The following is a 23,479-nucleotide window of genomic DNA, read 5'->3' as shown; positions in this document are numbered from 1 at the left end:
TGACTTCACTTTGTGAAATACAAGATTTGCCACGTTGCATTTTTGGGCCACTGAGAAAAACATTTAAAGGTATCATTTAAAATCAAAACTCTCAGGTAGTTTGGTTGGGATTGGGAACCATGACTCACCCATGTTTTTTTATGAATTGAGCCATGTTTTCCATTGAAATGCTCAAGCACCTTCCTGGGCTAAAAATGCAATCTGGCAACATGTCTGAAAATTCAAAATAGAGAAAATCCAAAGTTATGTTTCCTCAGCAAGGCTGATGTGGCCACCAAATCCTGCCTTTTTATCACATTGCAAAAGAAGCTAAAGACAAAGAGAAAGCTCAGTTATGTGTGCAGCTGGGTTATGCACCGGTAATGCACTTACAGTGAGATACAAGTGAGTCAAGCAGATAACAATGTTGAGATGGACGTGACTCTCTAAACTAGGAGTTTGACCTTAAAGGTGATTGATTTTCTCTTCCTTAGCATCAGAATAAATGATGTTGTGATTCTCCCGTAACAGAATCAATTAATAGTACATTAGTACAATTAGTACAAGTAAGAAATAATGCAATTGAAATTACGGCTGTTACACTGGATTTGGGATGGAAATTAGATTCCAGAAGCACATGGAGGGTAATGAATATCTGCAATGGAACAGTTAGGAATTACAGCATAATCTTCTTCCTGTCTCTGAGCTGGTAGAAACTTGTTTCTCTGTTAAAAGACATGCTGTGTGATGGGGAGTCAGATGTACATTGTTTAGTCTTACCTTTACCACTGCTAAGGATATAGCATCAGAACTGCTTCTCCTTTGGAGATCTGTTGTCACACATTAATTGAGTCCTATTTCTTCCTCAATTCTAGATCTAAGATGAAGGTGAACTTATTCTTTCTAACACAGAAAGTTCACAAAATACCATCTCTTGTCTACTTACTGGAGCAGATGGTAAAAATGACCACAAGTATTCATGTCTGCAAGGAAGCTCTGCATCCAGAAAAGAGTGAATGGGCAGGCTGGGCAACAAAAAACAGGCACAGTGGGAAATAATGAATGTAGTCTTACCAAAGGAACTTACTAAAGAGACAGTACATTAATTGGGTAAACAGGATTGATGCAGTACATCACATTTCTCCGTTGATGTTGTGGTTGTGTGGATTCTTTTCCAGATATAAATTCCTCATTGGAGCTACCTGAAATACAGAGCTGGAGAGAGAAATAATGACTAAATAACAAGTTTTCATCTTAGTTTGTCCATGCTTTACTTTCATCCTAAATTTAAGAGACTGAAAAAATGCTGACTGTGTGTTAATATGGAGATATTTATATGTGCAATTACAAACAAATAGGGTGTATGGGAGTTTATGACATGTAGCAGGCAAAACATTTTCAACACTTTGCTGCGCTTCCTGAATTACTTATTTATATTCACACAGAGGAAGTGGTAAGGCTGTCTAGCTGACAGTTTTTTTCTGAGAAGAGACCATTTTGTATTAGAGGAAGCAGTGTCTCTCTTGGATGCGCTGACAGCGTAGCTCTGAAATTGAAAGGAGTTAGAAAGATCTGGGTAAATTAGGCAAGGAGCTACTAGACTTGCTGAAGGAGGTCACAAACAGACAATATATGGCTGCTTCATCGATAGCATTGGAATGAACGTTCTCTAACTGCACAGGGGAGAAAAAATGGATTTGAGAAACATTCCCTATCGTTCAGAGGTGATTACGTGGAATCCAGATGACTTAGCAGAATATTTCAAGACGGTAAGTTTAACTGTGTTTCATCTTCATATAATGAAGGAACAAATTACTGTGACTTTGTGTTAAACTGACATATTTTTGGGTGGTTGTGTGTGGAGCCAGGAGATCATTGGACTCAATGATCCTTGAGAGTTGCGTCCAACTCTGGATATTCTATGACTCTATGATTCTGAGAATTGCTGTTATAACATCCATTAGGAGCAGTAGAAGGTATTAACAAGTGAAATTTACAAGTTTTCCAGCCAGGTCTTCAGTGATTTTCAGAAGTGAGATTTTTTTTCAAATTGCTCAGTGTTGGCAAATGAAACATGGAACATCTTTGCTTGTTAAAACTTCCATGAGAACCCATCCAGGAATATAACAGTTGCAGATACATGTACTCCTTATTTTTTCATGCTTTTGCCTTCTCTGCTCTAAAACTTCCCAGACAAAGCTCATGGCTCAAGATAAGTAGCCATGTCTTTTTTCCTCTCACTATGACTTTTCCTTAAGTTACTTTGTGTGACTGGCTAGAAACTACTGTTTCTCTTGATGTTTCTTTCACTGGTGACCATCTACAAACTTCATTTTACATTGTGAAGGACTTTCCACACCGAAGAAATAGTTTGAAAGACAACACACCATTTCACATATATCCTCTGCACAGCAATGCCGACACATCTGTGATTGAGCAAGAGTGTGTAACTGAGTCATTTTTACTGAAATTTCCATCTATTCTCTTTAAATTCCTCCTTTTTTCAGCTCATGAAAGACAGTGCCTGCTCCATCCATCAATTAACTATGTTCCTCCAAAAGACCAAAGCTGTCAGCCTAGAATCTCACATTCAGGTCATTCAAAGGGAACAATTTCAAGCAATTGGAAATAATGTTTGAAAAAATTCAGCAGAGGGAACATTTTCCAGCAATGCCAGCATAGCTGGTTCATTCAGCGAGTTGTCAGATTTCTTTTGTAAAACCAAACAGTCCGTGGCTTGCTTGTCAAATCATGCAAAATTAAATGTTTGTTTCAACAGCTTTCATTGAGTTTTCTTGGGGGATCTGAGGCACAGTTGAAACTAGAGTGCAAAAACAAATGAAAATGAACAGACCAGATGCAAAGTCTACAAAATCTCCAGAGAGCTGCCAGCTACCCGCAGATCTCCAATGCAGGGGTCAGCAGCACAGTAAAATGAAACAAAGAATTAGAGATGGAGCAGATGACATCGTTATCAACAGTCAGCTTCAGAAAATAAGAAAAATAAAAATGATGGCACTCCCTTGTGGTGGTTTGGAGAACCATATCCAAGAGCATGACAAAGGAAAAGGCTTCCTGAAAGAGCTGAGAATCATATCCCGACAGTGCTGAAAGGATTAGTTACAAGTTTTGCAGAGGGGTTGGATCTAGATGATCTTTAAAAGTCCCTTCCAACCCATGTCATTCTGTGATTCTAATTGTACCTGAATGGCCTTGGTAGATCAATTTTCGACTGTCTTCTCTCTACTGATCCAGATACTCCTTGCTTTTGTAGAGGTGAGTTAGGCAAAGGAAAGCTGCAGGAAGGAAAATTGTCTGGCAAGTCTGTATCAGATGATGATGTCTGCCCAGGTTCAACAGTTCTGGGCTACTGCCATAAGTGACCAGATTCTTCTCCGCAAACAACTCGCACAACTTCTCAATCACTGAAGGGCTATGCCTTAGGAGTGCTTTATTTTCAAATGACTAATATATACTGCATGTTGAAAATCCATGTTCAAGTCCAAGAGGAACAAGCACTTCCTCTGACTAATTGAGATAATTGAGAATTCATTGAGGATTCCTAGGACGGATCAGGTAATAGGTTTTAACATGCAATAGCGTAACTTGAAGCACCTACTCATAGCTAGCTGCAAGTATTTTAAGTATTTTTAAGTATTTTTGTTTCTTATAATTACAATGTAATAATAATCTTAATAATATTCTTTTTATTGACAGTTAAGGTATAAGGACTGTGAGAAAGTTGTGAGAAAGCACAGTATAAATGGACAGAGGTTTTTGGTAAGTAGAGTTGTAAAATTCCCTGAACCCAATGATTGTTTTGATTCTTCCTTTCTTTGAACTGACAGTCAGCTCATAGATTGTTACTTAAGTATGAGAAGTCTTAAAACTGCTCAGGTTAGAAAGATCATCAAGTCCAACCTCAACCTAACCATACTACCCTAACCCTAACAACCCACCACTAAATCATGTCCCTGAGCACCATAATCTCCTACTACTCAAAAAGGCATGGACACGATCAGAACAACTGGCTTTCTGCTGCTGTCACTATTTCGTGCCTCTATAGTCAAAATCAGGTTTCTTGTGTTGCAAAACATATATTCAGTGATCAATAATAACATAGAAACTAATATGGAACGTGTCATTGGTTATAAATCGGCATTAGCACAAGCTGTATCCAGAACTAGGCCTAATTTGACAAAAGTTGACAAATGCTATTTACACAACTATTATTTTCAGGTCTGCATGAAGATACATAAAAGCTTTTATCATTATTTCATTTTAGCTCTAGTTTGTTCCTACATATTGTTGGGTTTTTTTCCAAGAGTAGGCACTCTGATCACCGGTATTATTAGCCATAGTGAAGAAATCGAGGATCATCTTTTTTAATACCTTCTTGTTTTTTATTTACTTATCCAAATGTGTGAAAATTTCAAGTATTTCTTGAAAATACAATGTATGAGTTTTCAAACACCTGTTATAGGAACAGGATATAACACCTCCCTCCTAACTGTGTAGAGTCAGAATTATTCAGATGCATGGCATAGAGTTTATCCTGCTGCCCGCTAAGCGATCCTGCTTAGCACAGGCACTGAGGATTTGTGCCTGGAGGGAAACATTCTGAAATACTGTCATTTTGAGGGATAAATAACAAGAGCAATAACTGCAGTTTCTAAAGTGCTGGGCTTTATTATTATGATTATTATGTATTATTTCCAAAGCACTTCTGTAAACAAATGGTGTGGAGTGCAGAATGTTTTCAGAAACAAGCAGCTCCTCAGCTCTTCTAGGACGAATGTTTTTAAGCTTTTGACCTACTTGTTATATTTACAGCATAAAAAAGATTCATTTGTTAAAAACAAGTGGAATATTCTAGGCTGCAATGCTGTCATGTTGTTGTTTTTTCTCTCTCTATGGATGGCTTTTCTAAGAAACATCTTTTCATGTCTGAATTATTGGAAACTGCCAAATTACATTTCAACACAAGAAACTATTAATACTGAGGCTTTGGATCTACTGTCAGAGCTACTTGGTAAAACTGACTGCAGAAATAAGGCTATCTTATCCACTAGAATAACCTGCTAGATTCAAAGTCATGTTTCTGTATCTACTGGCTACTACAAAAACGTTCCAGTTGAGATGTAGTAGAAATAAAACCAGAGGGATTCCAAATAACTTCAATAAAATTCCCCAAGATTTAAAAGGGCAAAATTGCCATTTATGAGAGTTCTACCCCGTAACATTTGTCAGGTTTATTGCCACAATAGAGTTCCAGTGAGAAGCTTAAAAGGTCTTAAGAAAAAAATCAAGATGCTTCAGTAAATCCTGCAGGACGTTTCCATAAAAGGAATATATTTTTGCTGTACTTTACTCCTACGAATGTACTCAGAAGCACAACAGTGCTGGAAAACACGGCTAAGATTTGTTGTGTCTTTAAAAACATTGATGCCATTTTTAAAGCAATATGTGATTAGAAACTAATTACTGCTGGCAGTTAAGAAAGACAGACAGAACACAACTATCATCCAAGTTCCAAAGCAATGCTTTTAATTGACTAAACAAAACAATTCCTAAAAACTGTTAGCCCAGTGTATTTATCCATCTCATATCTGGAGTGGCACAACAGGGTGGAAGTACAGAGAGGCCATTGTTCTTTGCAGGAGCATCAGTAAAGCTGCCAGTGCTTAGCACATCTCAACTCAGATTGCACTCAACCTGCAATCAAATTGCTTTGCTTCAGTAGCACAGGGAACATTCTACTCTACCCCTAAGTTTTTAGAAATATATCTATGTTTTAACAAAAAGCATGTGTTTGTGATCTATACCGTATGTTTCCTTTGCAGAACATGTCTGAAAATGATATCCAGAAATTTCCCAAACTCCGAGTGCCGTAAGTAAATCCACACCACTTTACATTAAAAGTTATTTTAACTCATCGTCAGTGAGTTGAGGAGTTAAAGTATTTTTCATTGTGTGCTTTTTCACCAAGATAAAGATAAATCAGATCAGAAGGTTTGGATCAGCGTTAAATTGATTTTCTTTGCTCCTAATGATGAGAGACTTGGAGCTCTTCATGGTCTTCTAAACAAAGCAAGGGAAGAGGAGCTCAAGTCACTAAAAAAAGGCTATTTCTGTTTTGTTCACTTCCCAGTTCCAGGCTCTCTCCTTCTATGCATATCTCGATCTTGCTAAGAGACATAGTCTTCTTTAGTTTTTCTGATGCATCAGAGCATGTGTGTAAGATGTTTTGGTGATGCTAAAAATACTGCAGAAGTTTGAAAAGCTGTCTGGTCTGTCAAATCCATGTGATCACAGCTAAACTGGTTGCTAGATCTGAGGGCAGGAAGATACCTCTGTTCAGATCAGATATACAAATACTTGAACTTGAAAGTCTCCAACACGATGTGTTTTTTATGATCATATCTGTATTTTCACAGAAAAAGTTTCCCGATAGGAGGCTGTAGTGGTGTGTGAAGTGCTAGTAAGTGAGCCCAGATGTTATGGAAAAGAAGCCCAGGTGTCTTGGCATTTCTGAAGTTAGAGTCAACTAATAGCACCATTTAACCATAGTTATTGAGACTCTGAGGGGATCAGAGACTTCTTCACTTACCAACAGGGAAGCAATTCACTGGAATATTTTGATTGTAGATGGAAAAGGGATGGTAGGATGGGAAATCCTCCAGGAATGCCACTGTTTAAAACAAGAATTTAGAGCTTTAGTAGGAAAAAGAACTGATTGTCATTTAAGGAAAAAAACAACAACAAACAACAGCACAATAAATAAAACAGATTTTCTCTCTTACTTCCCTTAGCACCTGTGGAAATCTGCAGTAACAAAACTGCATCCCTGCACCAAAGCATGTAATTACATCTGACAGTTCAAACATGGCAGGTGTGCAGAGTTCTGAATGGGACCCATTCAGAACCTACAGATGTGGCACAGCCTGAAATTCATGCTGCTTTCTGCAGAGTAAAAGCTGCAGTCTTAAACAGTAAGAAATTTACATAATGTTCTTCTCTTTCAAAAAAGCAGAGGTGAATGTCAGCTTCTGACAGTGTTTCCCACAACATCCTCATAGGTAAGCTTAGCAAGCATGGGTCAGATGAGTGCACAATAAGGCAGATTGAAATCCATCTGCCTGACAGAGCTCAAAGGGTTGTGATTAGTGGCACAGTCTAGTTGGAGGCTTGTAACTAGAGGTGTTCTCCAGGACTTGGTACTAGCTCTGGTCTTTAACATGTTTATCAATGATCTGGATGAAGGCATAGAATCCACACTGAAAAAGCTGTTGATGATATGAAACTGGGAGGAGTGGCTGACACACCAGAAGACTGTGCTGTCATTCAGAGAGACCTGGACAGGATGTAGAGCTAAGTGGGGAAGAACCTTAAGAGGTTCAATGAGGGCAAATGTCAAGACCTACATCTGGGGAAGAATAAATGCACACATCAGTACAGGTTAGGGGCTGACCTGCTATAAAGGAGCTCTGCACAGAAGGACATATGTGTCCTGGTGGACAACAGGTTGAACACAAGCCAGCAATGTGCCCTTGTGGCCAAGAAGGTCAGCGTTATCCTGGAGTACATTAAAAGGAATATGACCAGCCAGTCAAAGCAGGTTCTCTTCCCCCTCTACTCTGCCCTAGCGAGGCCACATCTGGAGTATTCTATGCAGCTCTGGGCTCCTCAGTTCAAGAAAGACAGAGAACTTGTAGAGAGAGTCCAGCAGAAAGCTACAAAGAAGATCAGGGACTTGGAGCTTCTCTTATGAGGAAAGGCTGAGAAATTCGGGACTGTTCAGCTTGGAGAAAACCGAGAAGGGGTCTTATCAATATATATGAATATTTAAAGGCAAGAGTCAAGAGGATGGGGCCAGGTTTTTGGGCTTTTTTTCAGTGCTGTCCAGTGTCAGGGCAAGAAGAAACAGGCACAAACTGGATCCCAGAAAGTTCCATCTGAACATAAAGAAAATCTTTAATTTGAGGGTGACAGAGCACTGGAACAGGCTGCCCAGAAAGGTTATGGAGTTTAAAACTTAATTGATACTCAGTCTGTTTTGAAGGCAACATAATAATGTTACATCTACCCAACAGACATTATTCAAAGGCCACAACAAAGCCTCCATCACAAACCATGTCCTTGGCAGCATTCAAGCTATGTGACTTTCTGGTCTTAGAGCACTTCACCCTCTTTCTCTTTCACCTGTCCTAAGTTCTTTTTCCTAATACACGCAGAAAGGATTCTATTCATGACAGCAATATCTGTACTAACCAAACAAAAGTCATTTTAGGAGTACTGGTGTTTTTGTAGTTGTGTGGGTTTGTTTTTTTTTTAACTTCCTGCCAGTTTTAAGCTAAGTGCCTGGTGAAGGGGGCAGAAAGAGAAAGAGAAGTCTGAGTAACATTTTCTGCAAGAGCTGTTGCCTTATCCTGTCCTATCACACACTCCCACAACTCAGAAAGCAGTGTGGTTTTGGTACTTCCTTCCTCACATGGCTACAGACTCAGCTGCTCTTTGCACGTACCTTCTGTAATGAAGTTGCTTGTAAAGTTACCATTCTAAACCTGGCTTTCTTTTCTAAGCCATTGGTTTGAACCATTTAAAATAAACTCAAATACTGCACGCTAGGTTTTAAGCAGAAAATGATTAATTTGCAGAGTGAATTCAATGAACTACTTTTCTCTTTCAGTTTTCCCTCAAAACTGGCTGATGTAAATTGTCACAACAGCCAGCCCACATTCAGTCCAGAAAGCATGCAGACACTCAGATCACATTCACACCCGTGGGACTCTAAACTAACACAACTATTAACTTTAAAGCCTGTGGCCTTTTCTTTACTCCTTTAGCAGAAATTGAGCTCAATATTTTGAAAGACACTTCCTCAGCCTCTCCTGTGATGCTGAACCAGCCAAACACAAGTTTTGTAATCCACTTCTCTACAAAAGCACGTGTCTAAGCAGGGCACAGTTCTCACCAGAACATTTCCTGATGTTCCACTGGAGTCTTACTATTGACATAGCAACTTACGGATCACCTGCAGCACTAGATTTATTGTGCATGCAAGCATCAAATCCATAGGAAAAAAAAGAGAAGCTTGTAATCAGAAATTTTCTTCCCTCATAGAGTTTGCTTGGGTGTCAACATCAGATTGAGACAGCTGTAATTCTGTAATCATTCTTAGGTTGTTAACATTTGTGCACGTACTTATTTCAAAAGGGGCAAGTATAACATTTGCTTCAACTTGGAAAATTGCAAAGTAGTCCTAAAAAAGAATCCCCCCAGAACATTCTTCCTCTATTTTCATACTCTTCCTTGAGTCCACACCACTAACATAAAACCACCCATTTTATCACTTTTAGATATTTGTTATGAAATTACTTGTTATCTGATACTTGCTGGCAGCTCAATCTGCCTCTGTAGCACTTCCATAATCTAAATTGCAGTGAGGTACGTGCTGGGGAAGTAGCAAGGGCAAAACAGCAGGCATTTACTTGGCTTGGGATTACAAAAATAGTGATTTTTGATTGGCTTTTTGTTAAATGCTAGAGCTCTTGAAATCTTGCCTTACTGAGGTTCAGCCCAGAAAAGCAGTTAGACATGAAAGAGATGCCCAAATTAGATGATTAGGGGATCAGGGTTGGTAAGTAGCAGAAAAAAGATACAAAACAGGAAGGAAAACAAGAGACTGGTAACAGGCTGGCAATTCCTGGGCACATACAAGGATTTTATAATACAGATATAAAGTTTATTGCCAGATCTAAGATCTATGGAAAATAAATCTGCTCTTACAAACAAGAAAGCTTTTGCAGACTTTAGAATCTGACATAAGCAGACACGTTTGGTTCCTGATTTTTCTCCATAATACTTTTACTTCCACATTCTGCTAGACTTACCTAATATCAGCAAGAAGTCAATTTGGGTATTTTCAACCATATGTGTGTAACCCATTCGCTTTGGCTGCCACAGGACTTTCTGAGTGGACTTCCTATTAAAAGAAATGAGATTTAAGAATCAGAGTATGACTCAGAACATGTTTTCTTTGAAACAGAAGCTTTCTTTGAAATAACATCATTGTCGAGGTATGGATGTCAGCAATAAGTGCAGCTTAACTGCATGCTCCTGGCCTAAAGATCTTTGAGGACTGTATTTTACTGGTTGTTATTCACCCTAACACTGTACACAAACTATGCATGAGTGATGGCAAATCTCTCTAGACATAAAGCTCCACTCTTCTTACGTTTCATTAGTATTTCTGCTCTGCCCTAAATAAGTGTTATGACATAGAACTGATGGGAGGGACTCCTAATTGTGCATATAGTGACTGTGGAGAGAGGGGGACAAAAAGAAAAGTAGTCACAAGATGCATTTAATTTCAACTCTGTGACCATAGGCTTGAAAGAGGCTGCCTCCTGAAATAGCATCTGCTTTTCCCATGCAAAGTCATACAAACGCAAGATGATTATTTAAAGCACTGCTCTAGTGCCTGATGTCTACCACACCCTAAATTTCTAAGGCTTGCTGAGCTTAACATTGATATTTAAATTTGATCCAACAATACGGGTTCTTCTCCATGTAAAAAAAGTCCAACATTCAACTGCCAAGTTACAAGCCCTTCCTTTTTCTTTGTGCTATAGTGCAGCTTTGCAGTAAGAAGAGAAATTAGGTATTCTTACCACACAGCAAATGATAAATCCAAATAATAACATTTCATTTAATGGTGGTAAAATGGGATGAAAGCAGCTAAGAAAGTGACTGCCAGGTTTCAAGGAGTATTTTTAAAACACTTCTGTGGTTCTTTTGAACAGCATTCTGAGTAAACTAAGTCAAGATATAAACCGAAATGAAGGGAGGATCTCTTTCTTCTCAAAATGGTAAGTGAAAAACTCTGATTTCTTTTCCAAAGTTTTCAGCCAAATCTTTCCTGGACTGTTGTTGGTTTGATCCATAACACGTGTGTGTCAGAGGGATCACCTGTGGAGTATATAAGATAAAACTGTGTTGTTAATGCTGTCTGTTAAGAATAGGAGGGCTTGAGCTCATGAACAACCTGGATACTTCTGTCATGTCTGAAACCAATGAAGATATAAATTTCATGCAATTTTCCAACTGAGTAAATTACTCTTTTGGAATGCTATAAAATTTGGACACATATCATTACATTAACGAGTCAAAATTAATGCAATTTACAGACTTGTATGTCATTACACTTTAAAATGCATCACAATTTACTGACAAATATATTCTTGCAATAGGAAAAGAGCAAAAAAAAATGCAACTATGTTGACTTTCAGGGTGGAGAAGTCATGAGAAAACAGTTTAAATTCACATACTGTGAAAATTAAAGCATAGTCTACGTGACATGGTTTTAGACCACCTGAGGATGTGATTTCCTACCTTTGCATCAGCTAGAGTCCAAAACTAGAATTGAAAGCCATATAGATATTTATCATGTCCCACAAACATTTTGAACTTGACTTTCAGCAGCCCCAGTAGAATCATTTAAGTTTCTATTTTACGTTAATTTCTATTCCAAGAACTGATGTTCCTGGTAAATTTACTCACTCAGTTCCACATGATTTCAGACACTCCACCTCACTGACTTGACCTTGTTTTCAAGACAGTTGAGCTGACATTTGGTCTCCGTATGTGAAATACAACGTAGCATGTTTATGGCATTTTGTGTAAAGTGGAACTAATTAAGACAGATTTCATTTTACTTTACAATCTAAACATTAGCTTTGTTAGCAATTTAGTGTCCTAGGTTTAGTGCATTACATTTTAGTGTACATAAAACATTTAAAGATTGTTAAGATTGCAATTGGAAGGAATTTGTTTATATCTTTGTTACAGGGGCCAAACACAAAAGTGTCCTGAAAACTCAGGTAAGTGTGTACTGACAGTCTCTAAGCACAAACAGTGTGTAAAAACATTAAACCAGTAGGATCTTCTTAGTAGAGTACGATAAGTGAGACGAGGCAAAGCAAAAAAAGGCATAAAAGAAAAAGTGCAAGAAGTAGCAAAAAGTTGCACAGTGCAGCAACAATTGTAGTAATGAGAGAACAAGAAAGAAAATAGTTTTTTAATAGACAAACAATTGAAAGGAAAGGCAAGAGTAGAAAAATTTATATGACCATTCCTAAACTGCCCTTTGTTAGCCCCATATGCAGTATCAGTGTGTATACATATGTATTTTTGTTCCAACACTTCTGCTCTATGCTCCCACTCCTAGCAGCACCCTACAGCAGAAACACAAGCTTCCAGATGTCTGCCAGGCTCTAAATTTTTAACTGGTTTCCTAATAGGCAAAGAGCACTTAAACCTTTTGCATCAACCATGCTCCCCCAGTTCTACTGACATTAAAATAACTTTAGATTTGAATGCTATAGTTAAGTTTTAAGAGATAAAAAGGCTGTGCTCATTCTGAGAGCATTCTACTTCAAATGATATTTAAAGCATGAAGAACAGGACAAACTAGATGAGACAGTGTATAATCTCATATAAGGAAAGCTTTACACAAGAATGTTATTTGCAGTACCTTGCATGAGCTGCTTGCAGATGCCAGTCTGCCTGCCTTTGACAGGCCTACATTGTTCTTGCTATGGTAGGAACTGTGGTATTGTGGTTCAGAATGGATTTGGGATGGTTTTTTGTCCTTTTATTTCAAGTGATGTCATTTTCAAATTTTACTGTGCTTAAACTTCTTTATGCAGGATACAGTCAAGAAGATGATGGCTGGTCTTCATTTGTGAGTATGAGGATTAATATATCACACTGATTCAACAATAGACTGACTCAACTTTTCTGTAATCTCTATTATTTCTTGCATGACCTACTTTAGACAGTATGGATGGATCAGTCAGTAGCATGGAGTGTCAGGCTAAGGGAAAAGAGAAGCGTGAATGATTGGAGTAGCTGCATGCAAATTTCACTGCAGAATGGGCTTTTGCACAGTATTACCAGGCAGAGCTTTGCAGCAGCAGATTTGTACCACGGGTTCAAGTACAAGCTCACAAACTATGACCAGATAAAGTTCATATTCCTATTTCAAGCTCCTGAAAGCAATGGTTAGTAAAGAGAAGGTTGCTGTGTTATTCAAAGGCAAAATCCTGCTATTTTGTTCTCTATAAATCTTACTTTTTGAAAAATCCAATCAATTTCTCAAAGCCAGACAGACAGACTGCAAAGGATGCAAAAAAGTGACCCGTTGTAGCACTCATCTTTTATAAATGTTGGTCAGGATGATCAGGATGAAGATGACGACTATGAAAGCCCTGATGATGACCAGGAAAAGGAAGACGAGGCTGACTATGAATCACCAACGGAAGAAACTGAGGAAGCAGAACATGACAGTGACGGCTATGAGCCACCTCCATCCAATAATGATGAAGCACACCACAATGTCATATTTCCTGCCAAGTCACTTGCAAACAACACAGACTATATAGGTAATTACTAGGAAAAAATATCATAAGTAATGGTTTCACATTATTATCATTTACGTGGCTGCTAATGGGATATAGAAGGCTTTATCTCAGAGAGGCACAGACACTGCAAGTTGGTATCTTTGTACCTTTTAAAGCTAAATTTTCTACTTCAGACAAGCTCTGTTGGATTAAAGATAAGTTTCACATGACACGTGCACAATCTGGCTCGTGGTTTGGAGCCTGCATAAAGTTTAAGAAAAAATTACATACTACTTTAGCTTTAGCAGTTGTTCCTTGATCAGAATGAATCATCATAATAGCAGCAAAACATTAGTGAAAATTGGGAAGAGATCAGCTTTCTCAGCTTGTCATTTCTTTGTGTGTCTGATTTTTCAGTAGCCTGCGGTTTTGGGTCAAGCATGGGAGTACAAAACACTGCCAGTTAGACTGGCTGGTACTTCACACAAGCACTGTGCTGCAAGGAACAAAAAGAAACGTGAGAGCCAATAGACAGGAAGGTGCAATCCCACCATCAAGGGGACAGATGAGCCTCAAGCTCCCAAAGGGACACTAAACCATATACTAAGCATAAAGCAACAGGCCATTATGCAATAACAATGTCTGTATGACAGATCAGATTAGGTATGCAACATATTGCAAGGGCTCTTTTTTTCATCAAGATCTAATGAGAATAAAATAACAAAACTGTTTTCATACTTGCTGAGCTTGGGATTTTCCTTTTCTTTAGACAGGCCTCCAACAGCCAGATCATCACACCAGCCTCCAGTACCACCCCAGCGGCCTGGCCCAAACCCAGCACCAGCCTCATTTGGGGGAAGAAGTGCTTCTGTATGTTTCTCTCTTGATATTTCAGAGCAAATGAAATACTTCATCTATTTACTTTGCCGGTACCTAAGAGGAAATCCAAATGCAATAATACTGCTATACAATCAGTACATGTAGAGGAATAAGAAAGTTCTTTAGGTGTCAAAACAGTTGAATTTTTACAGGGTGGGTTTTTTTCCCCACGGAACAATTTGATGGGTCAGATATTAAACTCTTTCATGGTCCTTGTCTGTTTCTTATAAGTTCTCATAAGTGGTGTCCTAGATCGCTGCACTATTTGTTGGAGCAAGAAAGAACTCAAAGACATTTGTCTGAAGAAATCTCAATTTAGATGTCAAAACAGTCCCACCCTTTTTTTTTTGCTGCTTCTGATAACCCATTGTTTGACCCATCTCTCACAACAAGAAAGGACAGTCCTTCAGAACATCCCTGTAAAATATTCCCTATGAGGCAGATGGTTCTATGAGACAAAGAACCACACATGTAGGTCATTCTTCAGGAGGGTTAATGACTCCTACCCATCCTATAGCGAGCACAGACCAATTCTTTGTGCTTAACAAGACTGTCAGATATAGAGATGTGTACATTAAAATAAAAAGGTGAGGGCAGATTTTAACCACGTGTACAATGTTTGTTTTAGCTGCCAGCCTTCCCCCCTCTGCCAAGCAACAATGACAGAAACGTTAAGCCTTTGAAACGTAAGTCCAGTTGTTGTTTTCTTTGTCAATGGGCTACACAGCACTTCAATTTCACCTGTAACTCTTCAGCTTCATTTTCTGACTTTTTAGTCAGAAGACCTCTTTGTTATTCTCAGAAGCAAAACCAGTTAATGGCTTTGCAAAATAAAGTTATGTCAACCTGTACCAGCACAATGTCTTACATAGTTACTGTGTTTAGCCCCAGCTCCTTCCATAGACAGAAGCACAAAACCCCCACTGGATCGCCTTGCTCCACCATTTGAAAGAGAAAGCCCAGTATCAGGTCAGTATTTGCTCATCAGTAGCTTGAATATTAATACAAATGGCAATAATCAAAATTGTCAGGTCTAATAGAATTCATGCAAAAGATCAAGGCTCAACAAAATGAACATAACTGAATTAAAGTACAAGGTGATATGTTTTGGAATAAATAACGTGAGTAGTACTTACGTAGCAGATCAGGGCTGGTTGATCAGAAAGACATTAGGAGAATCTGTCACAAAGATGGAATAAAATAAGCTAAGTGAATGATCATAGGAAAAGTTAGCAGGTTAGAAGAAGGAACAACTTCACATACAAGGCTAATAAAAACCTCTATGTAGTATTATATGTAGTTTGTTACCCAGACTGAAAAAAAAATGCTTTTATTATTTTCAGGGAGGAAGCCAAGCCATCCTGAAAAGGTGAGGTCTTTAAGTTTGGTACCTATATGCTTTTAACCTGTTTTGATATCCTTAGCTCTTAACTATTCCTTGTTGTTTCACAGCTTCTGGCCCCACAGCTAAGGTAAGGAGTTTTGTTTCGCCTCTTGACATGAGACTCTTGATGCCAATATTAGTCACTTTTTTCACATTAATAAATTTTTGCCTTTATTTCATCATCTTGCTCCTGCTTTAGAGCCCTGGGAGAACAACTAGCAATGATGCCAAAACCTCCTGTACCACCAAGTGATAGATACGAAAGAGGAAATCCATCTCCTCTAAGGAAGCAAATCCCTGCGAAGTAAGAGCTCATTTAATTAAAATTTAATGAAAACACAAATGAAATTCAACACGGATGTGGATAAGAAATGTAGGATGATATAATTAAATGCTACTGAATTCCAGTACTATCTGCACACAAAGTTTTGTTTTAACAAGAATTATGTTCTATATTAACATTTATGGAACATGCTATTTGCTGTAGAAAAGAGAATGCGATAAGAGCTGCCTGTCAAGCCCTACCTCAAGTAGCCATTACACATCAGGGCTCCCCTCCTACTGGCATAAAGAAACATAGGATCCATATTTTAACCACCAGATCAAGGTCTTGCTCTAAGAAGCATTGTTTCATGAATTCCAAAGATATTTTGTATAGAATATTAGGAAGAAAAATGCTTGCTCTCCTATTATGAGCCTGCAAAACCCAGAGCAAATAGCATCCTATAGCAAAACACTGATGATTGTCTAGATAACATAGGCTGAATAGCATGATTGATTTTAAAACAAAATAAAGAAGTAACTGAGATCTGCTAAACAGAAAAGAATATCTGTCAAAGAAATGAAGGCTTGAAGGTTCATTGTGTGTTTCAGCCATCACTGAATCACAGAACAGCATGGGTTGGAAGGGATGTAAAAGAACATTTAATTCCACCTTCTCCGAGATGAGCAGTATTGCCACCCACTAGACCAGGCTGCCCAGGAGCCCATCCAGCCTGGCCTGGAACACCTTCCAATGGGGCATCCATAACTTCCCTGGGCAGCCTGAGCCAGTGCCTCAGCACCCAAATGTTGTGGAGTTCTATGGAACTATATAATTTAGTAGAAGTTTGTGTATTCATTGAAAATATAGCCTAATGCACATCAAGTGAATGGGGAATATTCCATCTTCAATTCATATTTTGTCTTCTCTGTTTCATTTCAGGCAGGGCTGGGCACAACAGAAAAGACCTGAAGTAAGTATAGTCCCAAAGCAAATGTGTAAAGATATTGGAACTACAATAAAATAAATTACCTGTAAAAACTAATAGTTCTGGAAAAAGTAAATATTTCTGTTTGATGGATCTTTCACAGCACTTTGTTTCTGGAATGAGGAAAGTTCACACTACACTGGGTCAACATCTTGTATGGTACTTGTACTTCACTGCTTATTTGTAAACAATAGCTGCACCTTAACAAAAGAACTTTTAAAGTTACTTGGCATTGTATGAAGACAGAAACTCCAGCATTTTAGATAGCTTAGATAACAATCAAAATGTATCAACTTACTGGTCTTTGCTTTGTAAAACAGCATGCTATGAGTTGCTAACATTTGTTTTCTCTTGGTTCCTCAGGAAGAAGACGACCGTAAGTATTTCTTCTCTAACTTCAAAGTTTCTACATTTCTTTCTTTAGAGCCATTTCAAAAAGTCAGTTGGTATCTTGACAGGTTGTAAAATGCTTACCTTGTACCTTGTGCAGATTTATATAGCAAAGCCACAGAACACAGAGGATCAATAGTTAATAGCTTCCTCTGGTCAGTCAGTTATGAGACAGCAGGATTTCTTACTTTGAAACACACCATATTTTAGAGACTTGTAATCTCCACACAGCATGAAACAGTGAAGCATGTTTTCAGCATTCATCAGAACGTTTGGTCAGACCCAGGTGGCACTGTGCTCTGTGTAATGGTACTTAGTCCAAAGAACAGAAGCAGAACCTGTTTCATGTAATTAGCATTCCATGCAAGTAGTAATTTCTTTGTAAGTTCCCATTACTCAGTTTGTAAAGCGGCTTCATAACAGAAGGAGAATATTCAGCCATATCTTTATAACTTACCCTTGTCTCTAAGACTCCATCAAGGACAGGGCCATAGGAGCTACAGTTGAGGCCTGAGGACGCTGCAAGAAAAATATCATTTTAGTATTATGTTCTTTATGATTATTTGGGAGAGATCTCACAAATGAAGTTCAAACATGCAACCTCAGATTCACCTTTCAGAAGCAGCGCAACAGAGAGAACACATTACCTGCAGCTGTACTGCAGTTGAAGTGTCCAAAAATGTAACTTACATAAATGTTCCAGTCTGCTCCATTTTATTTTTAATCTAATTTTTATCTCAGTTTCCTTAATATTGAGCTCCTAGTTGACCATATGAGGTTACAGTCCATAGCTAAAATATCAAGGACTTTTATGAAAAAAAATATCTATTAAGTTTATCTAACTAAACAGCAGAAACATGGTGGGATTTCTTCATTCTAACTAAGGCAAGTTTTACATTTTCTTCTCCTCTTCTCTACAGATACACCCCAAAGAGCAGTGCCACAGATATCTTTGCCCCCACACAGCTCCAATACATTCCCATCAAAATCTATCAAGCCTCTACCTAAGCCAGGATCCAACTGCATGCCTGGTGCTGAAAGGTTTGTTTCACCCATTGCCATCTCATTCCTTTTGAATTCTAATCTTTTATATACATGTATGTATGTATGTATATATATATATATATATATGCATATTTGTTTTTCAAGCTACACCCTTTCCTCTTATGTATGCCCATTTCTGTTCCTACCAAGGAGAATCTTTGATACAATTGAAGCTCTATACTCAGCTAAACAGTGTACATTAGGCAGAGAAGGTAAAATGCACATTCTCAATGCTGCGTCAAGAAATAGTCTAGGGCCTACGTGGTAAAATGCTCCCATTTGCAAGACATTATTCTTGCCGCCTGCATTACCCATAAACATGAGTTTTGAGAAGGAACCACCTTATTCTACAAAACTATGCAGCCTGTAGGTTATTCAGGTCCTGATAGTTTAACAGTTAATTCTGCTTTGAAATTGTGAACCTTGCTTGCTTGAAATATGACTTTTTCTAGCTTCAGATCCAGAGTTAACATTAACAAGAAGCTGAATTTTCCTCAGAACTGGTAAAATAAAAAACACAATGCATGTAGAACAACACCAATGGTAGAACCCTAAAGAAAGAGCTAGAAAGCTGTTACCTGTCCTTCCTGCTTTAGAGGAGTAATGTACACAGTGCCCCTGAGCTCTTAACAAGCTGAAATCGTTTCCTGCATCGACACTTAAGCATTACTGAATCCTTTATACCTGACACCCAGGTACTGAGCTCCAATTTATTGGTGGATCTACTTACATCAAAGGAAAGAATGAAAAATGAAGAGAAGACTGTTCTCAATCCTTCATAGGACTCGGGGAGATGCCATGTTCTGTAAAACAAGCTTACAGTCCAGATCAGTATTTAAAAGCATAGCAATGTTGCACAGCAATGACACAATGTACTGAGTAGCTTATTTTGTTTTGTTTTAAAACAGTGCTAGAAGCCTGTCTGCAAGTGGCTCACTACCACCTCGCTTTCCCCTAGGTTTGTATCCTATACTTCTGGATTTCATGCACAAACAGTGGCTCAAGGCTGCAAGGCAGTTTCAGTGCATTATTCTGAATCTAAGAAGATTTTCTTCTACACAAAGTCTGGACTTACAGACTTGTTAAACCTTGTTAAACTGCCAAAATTTCATACAAGTAATTTTTCCAATCACAGCACTGAAGGCTGAGCAATACTACCTGCAAATCACTGTGGCATGTGAATAGTCTCAACAAAGGAAAAAAGCACTTTTTCATGTGAAATATGTTGCATTTATTAATATTAATGCCACTTTTAGAGAAACTGGAGATACTTTCAGTGGATAAAAATTACCTGTGCATTAAGAATGAATTTATGCAATGAATGTCGTTTCTATACATTAGCCTAAATCTGATTTCAAATCAATTTGAAACGTATCAGCAGAGTGATACAAATTCATCATGCCTTGCAAAGTCAAGATTCATTACCATATATGAATGCACTCCCCAGATGAAATTACTTCCTGATTTAAACATTGTTTTCTATTCTTATGTTGCAATCCTAAAGGCAACAACAGCAGATCTCCTTCAAGAGGCACGGCTGATTTGAGACCTCCGCTGCCCATTCCTAGCAGGCAGACTGCTCACCAGCCAAACACAGATGAAGATGAGGTACAAAAGCATCACAAGTGTTAACTTCAATAACTAAACGCAGCAAATACGCTGATTTTGAGAGAACTGTTTTCAGAGCTTTTCTTTTTCTCAGTAGCAGACATTGTCAGGATGGTAGTTGGTACTTTCAGTTTCCTTTTCTGCATCAAGATTTAGTGCCTTATTTTGTCTCCACTGAGATAAAAAAGAAAACGAACAACAGAAAAAACAGCAGCAAAAAAAAAAAAACTTGTAGAACAAAGTGAGAGAATGACCTGCCTGCTGGATAACGTTTTGCACGATTGCTTTAAATTAGCACTACGTATTAATTACTTTCCACAAAACCACAGTGAGTAGAGAATTCATACCCATTAGGCGCATTTTGTTTCACACACTTTTAAATATGTCAAGGTTAGAGAAAACCATGAGAACGTGTATAGTTGCACTGTTATAAGCACAGGAAGTCTGTACAAGTATCTCAGATGATCGTTAAAAAGAGAGAGAAACAAAAGCAAAGGATGTTGCTGTCCCAGGCAGACAAAAGAGAAAATGCCATTTCTAGTGGAAGGTGACTCTGACCAGGGCTGGAGAGTTGGGATCTTTAAGGTTCCTTGCAACAATAAACATTCTAAGATTTAAAACTGAATTGTTATTGAAAATATCTCCGAATATTACTTTTCCTCCATTAGAAGGAAAACCTGAAGATGCAATAGAGTTAGGTCTGTAACACTTCCATATTTTTCAGAGTGATAAAACTAGTTTAAAATCTTTTGAAACCACTTACAATACACTAATATATGTTAGTATGATCACCAGAACTTATACTTCCAGATATCCAGCACATAAATCCAAATGATCCTCATTTTCAAGTTTCCCTCTACTTACGAGTATGTTGTCAACTTCATAAGCTAATTCACTGACAGACGTCTTCTCCTCTGTCCTCTCCCACACAAACACAGGATTCACTAAATGATGAATGGTACGTCGCTTATATTAGCCGGCCTGAAGCAGAGGCAGCTCTTCGAAAAATAAACAAGGTATTCTTTAAATTGTTGAGGATTCTCAGCATCTCTTTAATAGCCTACCTGTACATCCTTGGAGTCACATGGAAGAGGGAAGGTAAATTACATGATAAGGTAAGAGCTCCAATAAAGATAATGACAGTAGGGGGCTTCATCTTGCATATCTTTACCCAGACAAGAAATGGTTGAAATAGCAGATTAAAAGATGCAACATTTAAGAAATGATCTAAACGTTTTTCCTTATTAATAGTGCAGTCACTCTTATGGAAGAGAAAGAAAAAAAGCAGATTAAAAAGAAAAACTCAGTAGATCATGAGTGCTCTACTTAAGGTTGTTGCGCAGCTCAAAACCAGAAGTGGCATTTATGTCATCTTTCACTTTTTCATCTTTCAGGATGGAACTTTCTTAGTAAGAGACAGCTCAAGAAAAACTACCACTCATCCATACGTACTGATGGTGTTGTACAAGGATAAAGTGTACAATATCCAGATTCGTTACCAGGAGCATGATCAGACATATTTGTTAGGAACTGGCTTAAAAGGAAAAGAGGTACTATGTGTTGGTTTTTTATATGGCTTCCCTTCATCTTGAAGCACCTCCTGCTTTTTTTTTCTAACTGTCCAGCTATTTAACCTACCAGCTGTTTTACTCCTGGAATTCTGCTTATTGTCTTAGTGTTATTCCTACAGTTATGTTACAGCTGTAAGGAAAATCTGATTCTTCTGTTTGCACTCAAGGAGCAAATTGGTTAGGGAATGATTGCTCACAACTAAAATAACAGATAAAGGATATACACCCCTGAGAGCAAATCCATATCTGACAACTTCACTGCCTTGCTTTCAGACTGCTAGCTTATTCAATTCCAGCAATACTGCATTGGATTTGCTGGCATCAGACAGTCACTGCATGTACTGAATGAGTCCAAGCTGTCTGAACTTATGAGTCAAGTTACTGAACTTTCATCATGTCAGGCAGAATAACAACATTGTGTATTAAACACATAAAATCTGCACATAGTAGTTATAGGACGCATCTTTATACACACACACTACACAAACAGCTGCAGAGTTGCAAATTAGGGCAGGAGGAAAAACAGCTGTTCTGGTGATATCTACTGCACCTTATTAGACAGCAAAATATTTAGAGTGTAAATTAATAATTAGCTTTACTGATTACTAAGAATTCTGACACATTTCCATTGCCTTCTCATTTTTCCATCCCACAGGATTTTTCTTCTGTAGCACATATCATCGATTACTTCCAAAGAACGCCTCTTCTTCTGATTGATGGAAAAGACAGGGGTTCAAGAAACCAGTGCATGTTAAAATATGCTGCAGGAAATATTAAATGAGACCCAAATGAAGATGACATACTGGATTATAGTCCACCGAAATCTATAAACCTCAGGATACTTCATTTTTCAGTGAACTAAAATCATGAAGAAGTCATTAAAAATACTTTCAATTTTAACGAAAAAGGACCGTGCTTTCATTTTTAAGTCACGCCTGGAATGAAGTACTCGATAAATTGGGTTTTCCTACAGTGTATTTATTACTGTACACTAATCATAGAGTACCATGAGTATTCTTTATGTGAGGAATACTATCTTCTAACAAACACACATTATCCTAAAATGATTCCTGCACAATATCAGAGGACCCATGAAAGATATACCAATGCAGCTCACTACTTTCATAGGAGAAAAGAAAAAAGCAACCTATTTTTCAGATCAGAACTGCAGCAGTAAAAGGATTACACCTAAAGTGGCACACAAAAGAATCAAAACAAAGTTGAGCAGCAGACATTCTTTTTTCTGTTTCTGCAATCCACTTCCTAACACATTTAACTACGGAGATTTCTGAGCAAATATCAGGACCCCAACAAAGATCCTAAAGACATCACCTTTCAGCAACGCAAAAATATCCCCTGGATATTTAACTGCCTGTCAAGGTCTGTCTGTGTGACTCAGCTCTGAAGCTGCCTTTGTGCACAGTTCTCTAGATGAATAAAATAGCTACAGATATGATCTTTAACCTGCCATGCCACTGATGAGTCACTGATGGCACATTTTCACCCACTAATTGTAAGTGTGTATTCCCCAAGGCCTTCTAGCTTCACTCAGGAACGAGAACATCTTTGCCCACAAATGTGAAGCGCCTTCTATGTGATCCTCTAACCTCACACAGGAACAAGCTTTCCTCTGTTAGCACCAACTCCTCTTCATCTGCATCTCTAAGTCCAAAATAAGCCACCACTCTTCTATAGAAGACACATCAACAAGACAATCATCTCATGATTCTTAGTTGGAAGATCTCACCCAAATCTCTTAGAAAGCAGGAGGAGAAACTTGGTTCCTCTTATACAACTACTCACTGGGTTTCTTTTTTGTGCTTTTTTTCAAGAAGAAATAATCATCACTTTCTCAGTTCTCAAAGAAAAGCTGCAACTGAGGACTACTGAAGAACACTGTAGGAAAAGTTTTTTCCCCATCCCTTTGTAAAGCTGAATTCATCCAATTATTTTTGCCCAAGTTTTCTAGGA

The 23,479-nt window shown here is 38.2% G+C and overlaps 1 protein-coding gene across 1 annotated transcript; it reads left to right on the top strand.

Moving 5' to 3' along the window:
• The first annotated feature begins 1,473 nt into the window (after positions 1-1,473).
• On the top strand, positions 1,474-23,462 carry LCP2 (lymphocyte cytosolic protein 2). The gene is made up of 21 exons (XM_072348313.1): positions 1,474-1,748; positions 3,697-3,759; positions 5,823-5,869; positions 10,785-10,850; positions 11,830-11,861; positions 12,690-12,724; positions 13,217-13,424; positions 14,152-14,252; positions 14,890-14,947; positions 15,147-15,230; positions 15,605-15,630; positions 15,714-15,733; positions 15,845-15,949; positions 16,850-16,880; positions 17,259-17,271; positions 18,206-18,326; positions 19,238-19,287; positions 19,834-19,937; positions 20,876-20,953; positions 21,332-21,487; positions 22,164-23,462. The coding sequence occupies exons 1-21, from the start codon at positions 1,671-1,673 to the stop codon at positions 22,287-22,289; spliced, it is 1,602 nt and encodes a 533-aa protein (XP_072204414.1). The 5' UTR covers positions 1,474-1,670; the 3' UTR covers positions 22,290-23,462.
• The last annotated feature ends 17 nt before the right edge of the window (positions 23,463-23,479 follow it).

This window comes from Excalfactoria chinensis, chromosome 13 (genome assembly GCF_039878825.1).
Source record: "Excalfactoria chinensis isolate bCotChi1 chromosome 13, bCotChi1.hap2, whole genome shotgun sequence".
Classification (NCBI taxonomy): Eukaryota; Metazoa; Chordata; class Aves; order Galliformes; family Phasianidae; genus Excalfactoria; species Excalfactoria chinensis.
The sequence above is the reverse complement of the archived record's forward strand: the minus strand, read 5'-3'. Positions and strand labels throughout refer to the sequence as shown.